This window comes from Megalobrama amblycephala, linkage group LG5 (assembly GCF_018812025.1).
Source record: "Megalobrama amblycephala isolate DHTTF-2021 linkage group LG5, ASM1881202v1, whole genome shotgun sequence".
In the NCBI taxonomy this organism is placed as follows: domain Eukaryota; kingdom Metazoa; phylum Chordata; class Actinopteri; order Cypriniformes; family Xenocyprididae; genus Megalobrama; species Megalobrama amblycephala.
The window spans coordinates 27,822,018-27,834,757 of NC_063048.1; the positions used below are offsets into that span (position 1 = coordinate 27,822,018).

A 12,740-nucleotide genomic window follows, 5' to 3' on the forward strand; every position below is an offset into this window, starting at 1 on the left:
TTTATATAAGAAGGAGGAAACAATGGAGTTTGAGACTCACTGTATGTCATTTCCATGTACTGAACTCTTGTTATTTAACTATGCCAAGATAAATTCAATTTTTCATTCGAGGGCACCTTTAAAAGTTTTCATTTTAGACATCTAATTAAGGACCGATGTTTTGTTTTGCTCTATTCTCTTCCGTGTTCGTCAATGTGTCACGCTTTAGGTCAGAGATTACTCTTTTGGGGTCGATTTGCGTATGCCGTCTGCTAGAAGCTAGTTATTTAGTTTATAAAGATATAAATATGTATATTTTTCTTACAAAAACTGATCGCCTCACTATAGAAGGCCTTTATTAACCCCCTGGAGCCGTGTGGATATCTTTTATGACAAATGGAGCGCCATTCACTAACATCAAAGCTTTAAAGAGCCAGGATATTTTATTATATAACTCCGATTGTGTTAGTCTGAAAGAAGATAGTCATATACATGTCTTGAGGGTGAGTAAATCATGGAATAATTTTCATTTTGGGGTGAACTATCCCTTTAAATGCAAAAATAGTGGACAGGGAAAGTTACTAAGTCACAATGACTGTAATTCAGTTCAGTGCACTACATGTATTCTTTGAACACTGCCACATTATTGTGGCTTTAGCACTGTGGCTTTGGCCCCTCCACTGCCACGGCCTACAATGAAGTGAGCCACAAGGAAATCAGCCAGAATGCAATAGAACAAAAGTGGGTAAGTACTGTAGGACGTTTGACATTTCTCAATTATCATGACAATTTTGACTAAGTGTGTTAAATAATCTACAGTTGCCTTTTTATACACAATTTTATTACTATTTATCTCAACAGTATGCATATGAAAGCTAATTTATGCATTCTGATGTGTGTGTGTGTGTGTGTGTGTGTGTGTGTGTGTGTGTGTGTGTGTGTGTGTGTGTGTGTGTGTGTGTGTGTGTGTGTTATTGAGTGGATGAATACTCTTATTTATCTGTGTTTTCTCACTTGTATTTTCTCTCTTTGTACCATCTATCCCTCACCCACTTTGTTTTCTGTGCTATTGGCCGGGCCATGTGCAAATCCCAATCATTCAACAGTTGTGGAGAGTAGATTGTATTAACCTCAATAATGGTAGTCTCTTTCCGTTTCTTTCTCACCCTCAATCCAGATGATGGCTCCAAGCCCACACCAACCATGGAGACGCATGTTGTCCCAGAAGGTGACGGTAAGTTTGGACCACATGCTAAATAAGCACCACAAGCATGAGTCTTGTATTTATGTATATGACTGATTTTCAAGTACAAATCAATTTTAATGTTGTGTCACCACAGAAATTACAGCTCCCACGTTGTGGATTAAGCAGCTGGTGTACAAAGAGAACAAACAGAACAGTTCAAACAGCAGGAAGCCAGGTGAGACTCAATCAATCAATCAATTAATATGTCTGTCTGTCTGTCTGTCTGTCTATCTATATCGTTTTTTTTAACTTTATCAGTCCGATAGACATACCTGTCTAATGGTTAATAGCTGATTTGATTTAAAACAGATATAAATGGAAAGAAAATCCTTTTAGTCCATTTTTCCTTCTTAGAGCAGCAATTATGGGATTAGATTCCCGCCAATAGTATTGCGGTTACGGATAAAAAATAATAATTTAAAAACACATGTAAAAATATATAACACAAACTAATGCAAAATGAAAAATTATAATAAACAAAAAATAATGCAAAATGATCAGAATGGCAAAGAATGTGGTCACGGATCAAAATATAATAAGCGTGAATCGAAAAATTAAAAGCGCATTTTAAAAAATAACAAGCCTGAACTTTAAACGCATTCAAAATTATATTGCACAAATCTTAAACTTGTGTTTATGTGTTCTTATAAAATTGTTTTCCTTGCTTTTATTGCTCTGTACTTTGTGCTCTCTTACATTTTCTGTATATGTACCTGCAGCCTATATACCTACCTGGACAATCTTTTACTGTTAAATTCACCATCCTAACGACAACCTGTCACAGTTGTGCCTGTCTGACGATCCATCACTGTTATATTCACCTTTAATGCGCCTACCTGGACTTGCACCACGAAACGCAACTGACACTATGCACCAGCCTCACAACGTCACGCCTGGCTCGTCTACCTGTTATATTACTGTTAGATATTTTTAGTATTCATACAATAATAATAATATATGCTTGCTTGTTGTCCTATGCTTGCAATAGCCTTCACACCAGCAAGAGTGTTTCCCCAATATTAGAGCGATTGCAAATGTTTATTGAGCTGTTGTGTAAATCAATATAGCAATAAGTTAATTTTGATGAAAGGACTATCAAACAAAGCCACAGCAGAACAGCGTCGCTCGTCTCCGAGCAACACAGCAGTGTTTCGTTAATGTATTCCCGATTTGAACAAGACGTTTAAATGAAAGACTCACTCATAAAGACAGTAACTTTCCGCCACCTTCTGGCCATTTAAATTAATATTTCTATGACATGGATGGGCAAGTGCAGACCCTCCAACCCTAATCTTTTTTTATATAACAAATTTGTGTTATATATTTTTACATGTGTTTTTAAATTTTTGATTCACGCTTATTATTTTTTGATCTGTGAGCACAATACTTTAGGCGTGAATCTAACCCCATAATGACCAAAAACACACATTTTCAAGCGGAGCTTTGTGCTGACACATAAGTCTGATGGCTAGCCTTCACAATACTATAAAAATATTTCAAAGCATCATTATTGCAGCGTCCAAGTTGGTATATTCAAGCGAACTTGATTGTGCAACATTTCTGTTCCTGTCTTAGATTTAATATTCAGCATGTCCAGGGACGAGAAACCTAAAACCGCTAGAATTATGGCGCCCCTCTTTCTCTGTTTGTCTCAGCTCTCCTCTGTGTAATTTGTTTAGCTTTCTGTGTCTCCTTTACAATTTCCTTCAAATGAGTCGAGCACCCTCTGGGCATGCTCAGTCAACTCCGTCAAGCTCTGTGAGGTTTTTGGGCAGTGCAGTTGAGAGGTAGGGAAATCTGAAATTTTGTAGCACAGGAAGAGAGCAGACTGAATGAGGGCAGAGATGTGTGTATGTGTGTGTGTGGTTCAGGTATACTCTACTTTATGGGGACAAAATTGACTCTTTTTTTTTAAGTCCCCATGAGGATAATAGCTTATGAATCAAACTAAATTATGTTTTTTTGAAAATGTAAAAATGCAGAAAGTTTTCTGTAATGGGTAGGTTTAGTTTAGGGTATATAATATACAGTTTGTATGCTATAAAAATCATTGTGTCTATGGAAAATCCCCATAAAGCATGGAAACACATTGTGTGTGGGTGTGTGTGTGTGTGTGTGTGTGCGTGTGTGTGTGTGTGTGTGTGTGTGTGTGTGTGTGTATACGTCAAAGCATCTATAGGTAGTTATGGTGTTCCCTTGTATGCTTTTTGGCTACGTGGTCTATAATTGGTAAACATTGAAAAAATAATCTATTTATTTTACAAGAGAAAAATTGACAAAAATTTGACAAAATATTCTGTGTTGAAGGAAACACTTACCTTGAGCAGACAAGTTGTATATCTACACCGACAAGTCTTTGGAACACTTCAGAGTCTCCTGCTGTGACCAATTAGCATCTGTTGCACATCAAGACTCCAACAAGAATTGCAGATCCATGGTCATCACAGGGGTGCTTTTGATACAGAAGTGACGGAGTTGGCATCAGGCTCCACCGTTGCTGCTCATGGGAGCGTGTGTGGGATCTGAAGTAAATTGAAACACTGAGATGTTGCTTTTGCTGCTAACGTAAATCTCGGAGAAAGCCAAGTTTCCATCTCAGTGCATTGTGGGTGGTATGCATCAGTTAGATCTTTCACACATCAACTCGTGCAGCATTAACAGTGAACATGCTCATCTAAGGTGAGGTAAATTGTGTGTTTCTATGGTAATTGTGGTTGTGGTCCCCATGAAACAGAACAAGCATAATTATCGTAGTGTCCCCTAAGATTTGGGGTTAGTAGTCGCATTACAGGTTTGGACTAGCTACGGTATACGAAGCTTCCTTCTGGTTCAAGTGCTGTTATAGATACTTGGCAAAAAAAAAAAAAAAAAAAATGAATATATAGAGTTACCGTGATACCACAAGCTCATGAAAATCCTTTTAACCCTTGATGCTCCAGAATGACTGTATACCTGTTTGTCATTCTCAGGAAATGTTGCCCTTTGTGTCTTAAAATTTATTTATTTAGGTATTTATTTATTTAAAAGGTTACTGTTGAAATTAGTACTGTAGAAAAAAAAAACACATATTTTTCCACCTCACACCCAAAGTACTGGGGTAAATTTACCCATAGATAAATTTAGTTACCTGACAGTTACCGGTGTTTTTAAATTTGTCTTTCAAGGAGAAAGACAAATTCTGCTTGATTTTTTATTTTTTAACCCTCTATTGACTGCGAATGCAATGAGCTGATATTTCGATGGATAACAAACATTTAAATACAAAATTGATTTATTTTTTCTTTTTTTGTAAAAACCATTAAATTACACTATATGACTAAGTTCTGTATCATTTTATTAAAGTCAGTAGTAAGTCATGGGGACATAAATGAGGCACAAATTGTTTTAGAATTCCAAATTCTCAGAATGACCCTATATGGTAAGTCACTTTGGATAAGAGCGTCTGCTATATGGCAAGATGTGTCACATGCCCAGGAAGTTCTTAAAGGGTTAGTTCACCCACAAATTAAAATTCTGTCATTAATTACTCACTCTCATTTCGTTCTACACCCGTAAGACCTTTGTTCATCTTCAGAACACAAATTAAGATTTTTTTGATAAAATCAGATGGCTCAGTGAGGCCTGCATTGGCAGCAAGATAATTAACACATTCAGATGCCCAGAAAGCTACTAAAGACATATTTAAAACAGTTCATGTGACTACAGTGGTTCAGCCTTAATGTTATGAAGTGACGAGAATACTTTCTTTGAGGCAAAAAAACTAAATAACGTCTTTATTCAACAGTTTCTAGTGATGGGCGATTTCAAAACACTGCTTCATGAAGCTTCGAAGCTTTATGAACAGGGGAGGCGCCAGCCGATTTTGCCGGGGCTTCAGCCCCGAATGTTTTGAGTCAAGCCCTGAATCTTTCAGGTTTGAGGTTTCTTAACAATGCTGTCAAAATATCATTTTTCTCTCTTCTCTCCGACAGCGCGTTCACAGCCACGACACAGCCACGCCTCCTGTCACTCACTCAGAGCAGCGGCAGGCCTCGAGACTCTCTTTCGGTCCGGTTGAAGGGTTTTTGTTATGATATAACAGCTGATAATACAACTTTGGCACATTTGTCAGCTAAATGTTCATTCAGTGATTCCCATTAATGACCCGGTGCCACCGTTTCATAATGAACCGAAAATGTAAAACATGTAAATGGTCTCTAACGTTGTATTTTGCCAACGAGCTAAAATCGAAACCGTGATATGGCTTTGTGCCTTTATAAAACAGCAAAATACAGTGATTAAGTATATATACAGTCTGTCTGCGCTGCAAGTGCGCACATTTGCTCACACGATCAGCTGGTGATCTGGTGATCAAAATAAAAGCTCAAGGCTTTAGGCTTAGGCTTTAATTTCTAATAAAACTGTAATTTATTTAGAGAGCATTTTTTTTTTTTTACAATATATGGATATTAGTCATGAATAATTATATAGGCCTAAAACATTATTATATTATTATTTCATTGTAATAATTGTTTGGCATCCTAAAACACCTAAAACGATGTAGACACTATATCACAACTAAAAAGATGATACTATAGACTAAAAAGAACTAAACCCTCTTTCATGTCGAGGTACAATGCTGTTTCTTTGGTCAATTTGCACACTGTACATGGGTTGAAGCTCTTAATTTTGAGCTTCCAAAGAGCCCCAGATTGATGCATTTAACCTTAAAATGTACTAAAGGAGGTAGACCTAACAAACTTTTACAAATTAAAGTGCCAAATCATGTACATTTTATGAACTTTACTCAAGAATACTATAAAAAAGCTTCTTTCATGTCAGTAAAGCTGTTAACAGAAAATTAAAATGTCATTGGAAAAATATAGATTTGGGCTAAGCCCCGAATGTTAACAGTGTCTGGCTCCGCCCCTGTTTATGAATCTTTTGTTTCAAATCAGTGGTTCAGAGCGTGAATCAGACTGCCAAAGTCATGCCCCCAAGTGGTGAACCATTGAAATTTCGAAACACTTATGACGTAACAAAGCCTTGTTTTCTGAAATCACATGACTCTGGCAGTTTGATACGTGCTCCAAACCACTGATTAGAAACAAAAGATTCCAAGCTTCATGAAGCAGAGTTTTGAAATCGCCCATCACCTTATATTGTTAAATAAAGTCGTTATTTTGTAAAAAAAAGTATTCTTGTCGCTTCATAACATTAAGGTTGAACCACTGTAGTCACATGAACTGTTTTAAATGTCTTTAGTAGCTTTCTGGGCATCTGAAAGTGTTAATTGTCTTGCTGGCAATGTAGGCCTCACCGAGCCATCGGATTTCATCAAAAAATATCTTAATTTGTGTTCCAAAGATGAACAAAGACCTTTAGGGTGTGGAACGACATGAGGGTGAGTAATAAATGACAGAATTTTCATTTTTGGTTGAACTAGCGATGACGCATCATTGGGTTATTCTGTTTGAAAAACAATATATTGTGTTTCTCGATACATCCAGTCATCAAACCTACTATTGGCAAGTCAAGGAATCAAGGAAATAAAAATTAAGATGTTAGAATACTTCTAAGGATGAGGAAATGTTTGACATGATTGCCTATAAACCTTTCCATGTAGCAAATACAAAATTTTAAGGAGAACATGGTGCCCACCCCTCCTCTTCTGGCCCATTATACCCTCTTCTGTTACGTTATGAGCGCAGAATGCATAGATCCAAGACTGGAGTGATTACTTGCCCCACAGCTGAAAACAATTGGGGGGATGGCATATGAAGAAAGAGCGATAGAAAGAGAGAGCAAGATATACGCATCTAAAACAGAAAGGGGGATAACGAGAGAGAGAGAGAGAGAGAACGCTGTGTTTACAGGAGGCTGATAAGTCTGAGTTTCAAGCTATTTTGTTTGGCCAGTCTTGGCACGATGAAACACATGAGGCTCTGATTTTCAGCCGTGATAGTGAGGAAATCAGCAGAGTTTACCTACAACATACTGCGCATAAACTAATCAATACCAGCCTGTAAACAATGAGAGAGAACCACAGCAAAGCATTCTGGGGAGCAATGAGCAATGAGGTCTCACCTCGGCTGTACTCTCACTTATGTCTGTTTGTTTAAACAGAACTCATGCGACTCACTTCTTGGAATAAAAAGGGACAGAGTGCATATAAATGACTCTGAAAAGAGAGGGGGCTTGGATCAAGTTTTACGTGCAGATCTCAAAAAAAATGAATGCATAACAAAAATGCATGACGTAAATAGGATTAAATAGGATCTGAGACTGTCCATCCTTTTCTGTCCTGTTTTATTGTATTAGGGCAAGAGAAAGAGGGGAGAAAAAAAAACAATTTTCTTTTGGGAATCCCATCTGCTTGGCGCCAGTATACCCTAGCTACAATAAACAGTGCTAAATAATTTAGATATGAAGGAACCTTGGCGGGAAGCGCAGGAGTCATGGACTCTGCCGTGAACACTTGAGTGCGGATTGTGAGCCCATCTCTGGAAAAGAGGACATATTAATGCTCCGATGGCTAGCTCTCCCCCGTTCCTTGTCTTCGCAGTCATGTTCCACTTAAAACACCCCAAGCCTTTTTCCCGATCACGCCAACGCTGTCAGTCCCCTTACCAGAACTGTTTGTAATGAAGACAAAAGCAAAAACAGCAGGATTTGGTTACACTGAAAGGGGTTGTAGCTCATGGTTTTCATTTGGAGGCTCAGACGATAACTCTGAGTGGGTGGTGCTGTTCTCTGTTTAATTCTCTCACACTCCGGATCTTGTCCTACCTCAGTACCACCCCTCACCCTACAGCCAGGAATTTTATACTTCGGCAGAAATTCATTTAGGGACCATTTAGATTCCCCACCTCCCCCTGCCCAAACAATACTTGGGGATTTGGATTAGACACGTTTATGCACATTGTATTGTGGTGCTTGAGTACGCAATGCAAAATTCCGTCTCTTCCCATTATTTTTACAAACAGAATGCGGGCGATGTGTAATTTTTGTGCTACGAGCAGGGAAAAATAGAACTGCAAGAATAATGTTTTCCAAACATATTTCCCACACTACCCTAGCGCCCCAAATGCTCCATCTTCCATTGTTTGGACAAACAGATAATCCTACCCCAAACTCATTCCATTGGTTAAAGATGTAGTAAGCGATTTCTGAGAAATGATGTTGATATTTGAAATCACCAAAACAAACACAGCTACGTTTTATTATGTTGTTAAAATGTTAATGCTCTATCGCGTTTGAAAATGGCATAACCGATAATGTTAACCAAATCAAACGTGACATAAAAACACATTTGCTGAAGCAACCATGCCATTTTAGCTTGCTTCTACAAGTCTTTGAGCTGTTTTATCTTGACTTGTGCTTCATGGGACTCGTACTAAAGCTCTCTGCGTCGCAAGTGCAGTGCTAAACCAGCACCAACAAGTTGAAAAAGCTATATGAAGCTGGATATGTGATGCATAATGTCAAAATGTATTTGTTTATACATTTTTGAAGTCATAACATAGTACTGGAATGTAAAAGGAATGCAAAAATTAAGGTTGAGGTACGTATAAATATATATATTTGGATTTAATGTCTAATTTGTGTGATTAATAAGTTGATGAAGAATTATTTATGAAGAAAAATATAGGAAGGAGAAAGAAAAGACTTGAGGGAGTTTTGTATAGCTTATGCATCTGTCCAATCTAATGATTAACAACTTGATTGTCCCAGGCTGTCGTGCAGAGGAAAACAGCGGTTCTGATAACTGTTCTTGCGGCACGATATTCACTAAACATCTGATTAAAAATGACATCAATCAGGAGAGCTAAAAAGCTCTTCAGCACCCTGCTAGCTGGATTAGCTTCAACATCTGGTGCTATTATACTTGGCCCGATGCACTACAAGTGAGCAGCGTACTAAATGGATTTCAACATAAATAGAGATTTATGAGACAAGGTGTTAAAACATTTAAAATAACATCTCTCAAGTGTCTTTTGTTTTAATAAATACAAGAAAATTCAATCCTAATGGCTCAGAACTGAAAAGAACAGAAAAGTTTTTAAGTCAATTCTGCCTTGTGTTAATTTTAACACAATTTTGGTCAGTTTTATTGTAGCTGATCTCAGTCAAATCTCATTTTTGACGACACAATTGAACCTGAACCCGAATATACTGTATAGATGCAGCTTTGGTCATAAGAATCTTCTTTCAAATGATAAAAACAACTTACTGATCCCAATCTTTTTCTGTCTTTGTACAGTGTACAGGAAGAGAGTATAAAGTTGAGTATAAAGAGGCCAGGTTACAGTGGAGTGATACTATATATTCCACATATATTTTCCACATTATAGTCCTTTTAACAACAAAGAAACTAGAAGTTCATCCACTTTGAACAGTAGTCCTAAGAAAACTTAGGAAAACTTTGAAAACTTATGTGGATGTGGATAAGTTCTACTGTGTTCTATGTGGATAAGTTCTACTAACTCAAAAAATTTGAGGCAAATGATTGCCTCTATTTTTGTGTTTGCAAACTTAAATATCTTCAGTAAGCAGAGCTAGTTTTTTGAATAACTGTAAATTACAAATAAACATAATTTTAAATCAAAATATATATTTAGTGTTTTGTTCACCTTAATTTAATGCAACTCAAAGTTTTAACCTAGCCTGTGGCCGGATGATGTGAGTGTAGCCGATACTAATTAGACCAGTCTGCAACATTATTATAAACATACTTCCATATTTTTGTAGTTATCCAAATAAAAATGTATGTATTTGGACTTGAATTGACCTGCTGTTGAATCCAACTGCCCTTTGAACGTCTGGGTATCTGTGTGGAGGGAAAATATCTGAGTGCAAGTTCAGCGATGACGTCACATTTTGGTAAAAAAAAAAAAAAACACCACTAGAGGGCGTTTGTTTGACATTAAAATATTTGATTATGGTTGAATCTATTTTTTCAAGTTCCCTGAACTCTAAACTTTAGCGGAGTTGTAAAAACTTAACTTAAATCTCTGATAGATGTTGAATGAACTCAAAAATAACTGTTAGTTAAACTTTTTGGCACATTTTGAGTAAAGGGTACTTTCCATTATAAGTTAGTTATACTGTGTGTATTTACAGTGCATTAAAAGATTTCTCTGTATTGAGTGTGTTTCTCATGGTTTTAGAGAAAGTTCCCTCTTGTGACCAGGAGAGGCAGACGGCCCAGGATGAGGCTCGGCAGAACCCGCGGGAAGCCATCTTCATCCCTGACTGCGGCTTGCAGGGCTTGTACAAGCCGGTGCAGTGCCACCAGTCCACTGGTTACTGCTGGTGTGTGCTGGTGGACACTGGGAGACCCATACCTGGAACTTCTGCAAGGTAAGACAGAGACAAACTATTCTTATGACCAATTTTGTAATTGTGTCATTACCACTGAGTCAAGACATTATTGTTTGTGCTGTAACCCCATTATTTATACAACGTTTCTGGATGAGCTTGCGTGCTCTAAACATCTCAAAATGCTATAAAAATGGCAATCATCAGTAATACAATCCAATGTGACTGATTAGTTTAGTTGCAGAATGTTATGACAATCGATTTTCTCTCCAAACCACAGTCTTTATTTTTCCATGAGCAAAGTTGTCAGTGCTGAATTTTGTTTAGAAAGCACTCAAATTGAAAGCGTGACACGTCCTGATGTGTTTCTACCCATTATGAGCTCTGATTTATTTTCCACTTTTGGAGATGTGTAAATTGCTCTCTTTTTTTGCCCTGGAAATATTGAGAAGGTTTACCCAACTGGTTCTTGCTGAACGAAATTGGCAATTTGAATTCAGGCACTGAGCACACGCTGCCTCTGAACCATGCTGAGATGGCTTGATCCTTTGGATAGATGTTCTGGATGTTTCCGTTAAATTCTAAATTTCTTGTTGTTTTTGTGTGAGCTTGCTTACTTATGTCTGTCTTACTCAATTTTAGTACAAATTTGTGTAGTAAAAACCAGTGAACCAAATCTGATTAAACAATGAAATCAAATACTTAGAGTTTGTCATTTCTTCATGTGTTTGGATAGCTGTGTTAACTGAGACAGGACTAGTATAGCTGCATTTTTTTTTTTTTTTTTTTTTTTTTTGGTCCTGTCTCTGAGGGCTTGTTACAGTGAAGGCCAAACTCTGCATTCTTTACTAACGAGAAAATGTGTAATACTTGTCCATGATGATTTGGTCGCAAAATTCATACTTTGTGGTCATCAAAATGTTCTGAGATGTAGTAGACACATTGCTATGCATTTGCTTGGAAGTTCTGAGCGGTTGCCTACTGGTCCAAGTCAAAAGATTCCTAAAAGCCCCAATATATTCATGGCAAAGTTCTTTTCGTCCTTCACTTAGAGGTAAAAATAAGTTTGAAATGTATTTTACAGCAGTATACTGAGCGCATCCCAATGCCGGGCTCTGCAGTTCGGCATTCCAGTCAAATCATGTCATGTTTATTTATATAGCACTTTATATACTACATTGTTTTAAAGCAAGCAGCTTTACGGTAGTAAACATGAAAAATGTCAATGTCACTTTCAATTAGAATTACAACTTCAATTTGACTATAAAGCAGCTCTCTCTAGCAAGTTGATGTTTTTACTCTCAGATGTCTGACTTTTACAGACTGAACAGAATAAATGTGGCTCCAGATATAGCTTTGTACAGAAAAATATACTGAAGATATTAGAGAAGGTATGAATCTTGTAAAAGTGCCTCATGTTTGCATTCTCCATCAGGTATAAAAAACCAGAATGTGACAGTGCGGCTCGTTCTCGAGACTCAGAGATGGAAGATCCTTTTAGAGACAGAGATCTGACAGGTGAGCTGAACGGTTGACATGGCATGAGGTACAACCCAAATTCTCCCAATTTGCATACTTAGTATAAATAGTATGAATAGTGTGTTTCTAATGAAAATTTAAACAAGAAGAGCACTTCAGATACCAGGATGATGCACTTATTTTTAACCAAAAAAAAGTTTGGAATTTTGGATACTTTGTGCACTTAATGATCACATTTTTAATTATGCTGTAGAAGGGGAGAAGGGGAGGGGCCAGACTGATACTAAATGACAAACTAGCTTCCTAATGCCAGGTTCAGACTACATAATATTTTTTTTCTGTTATGATTATGTGGTTTTTAACTACACAGACTACACATTGCTTCCCAACCAATCATTGCTTGTCTTTATCAATGTGCTAGACGTCATCGAGAAACAGAAATATTCTGGAAACAAGAGTGTAAACAAACTACCGAAGTGTTAGCTTAATGCTAATGCAAATTCCAGTACTCACCGCTATCGTTTGCCAGCATTTATCTTTTTTCAATTTGTCATTGTAGTCCCTCGAGAAAATGTCATAAAAGCAGGAGTATTGTTGGCATTGCTTCACATACCTTTCCTCCATTGCTCTCTTTCTCTCTTTCTTTTGAAAGCTGTGTACGGAAGAGCTTCTGTGCTCTTATCGGTCAACGTCACAGATGTGATGGAAAAAATTAAACATGCTAGTCTTTCTGTCG

At 37.3% G+C, this 12,740-nt stretch overlaps 1 protein-coding gene across 9 annotated transcripts in view; it reads left to right on the forward strand.

Annotated features, from left to right (window-relative positions):
* Positions 1-12,740, forward strand: part of smoc1 (SPARC related modular calcium binding 1) — a 64,289-nt gene that overhangs the window by 33,242 nt on the left and 18,307 nt on the right. For 6 of the 9 annotated variants that reach the window (XM_048191601.1, XM_048191603.1, XM_048191600.1 and 3 more), the window contains 4 exons: positions 1,124-1,213; positions 1,320-1,400; positions 10,375-10,567; positions 11,961-12,043. In XM_048191601.1, the coding sequence (XP_048047558.1) occupies positions 1,124-1,213; positions 1,320-1,400; positions 10,375-10,567; positions 11,961-12,043 (447 nt within the window). The remainder of the gene's footprint in view (positions 1-1,123; positions 1,214-1,319; positions 1,401-10,374; positions 10,568-11,960; positions 12,044-12,740) is intronic. The other 3 variants (XM_048191605.1, XM_048191608.1, XM_048191607.1) reach the window with 1 other exon arrangement.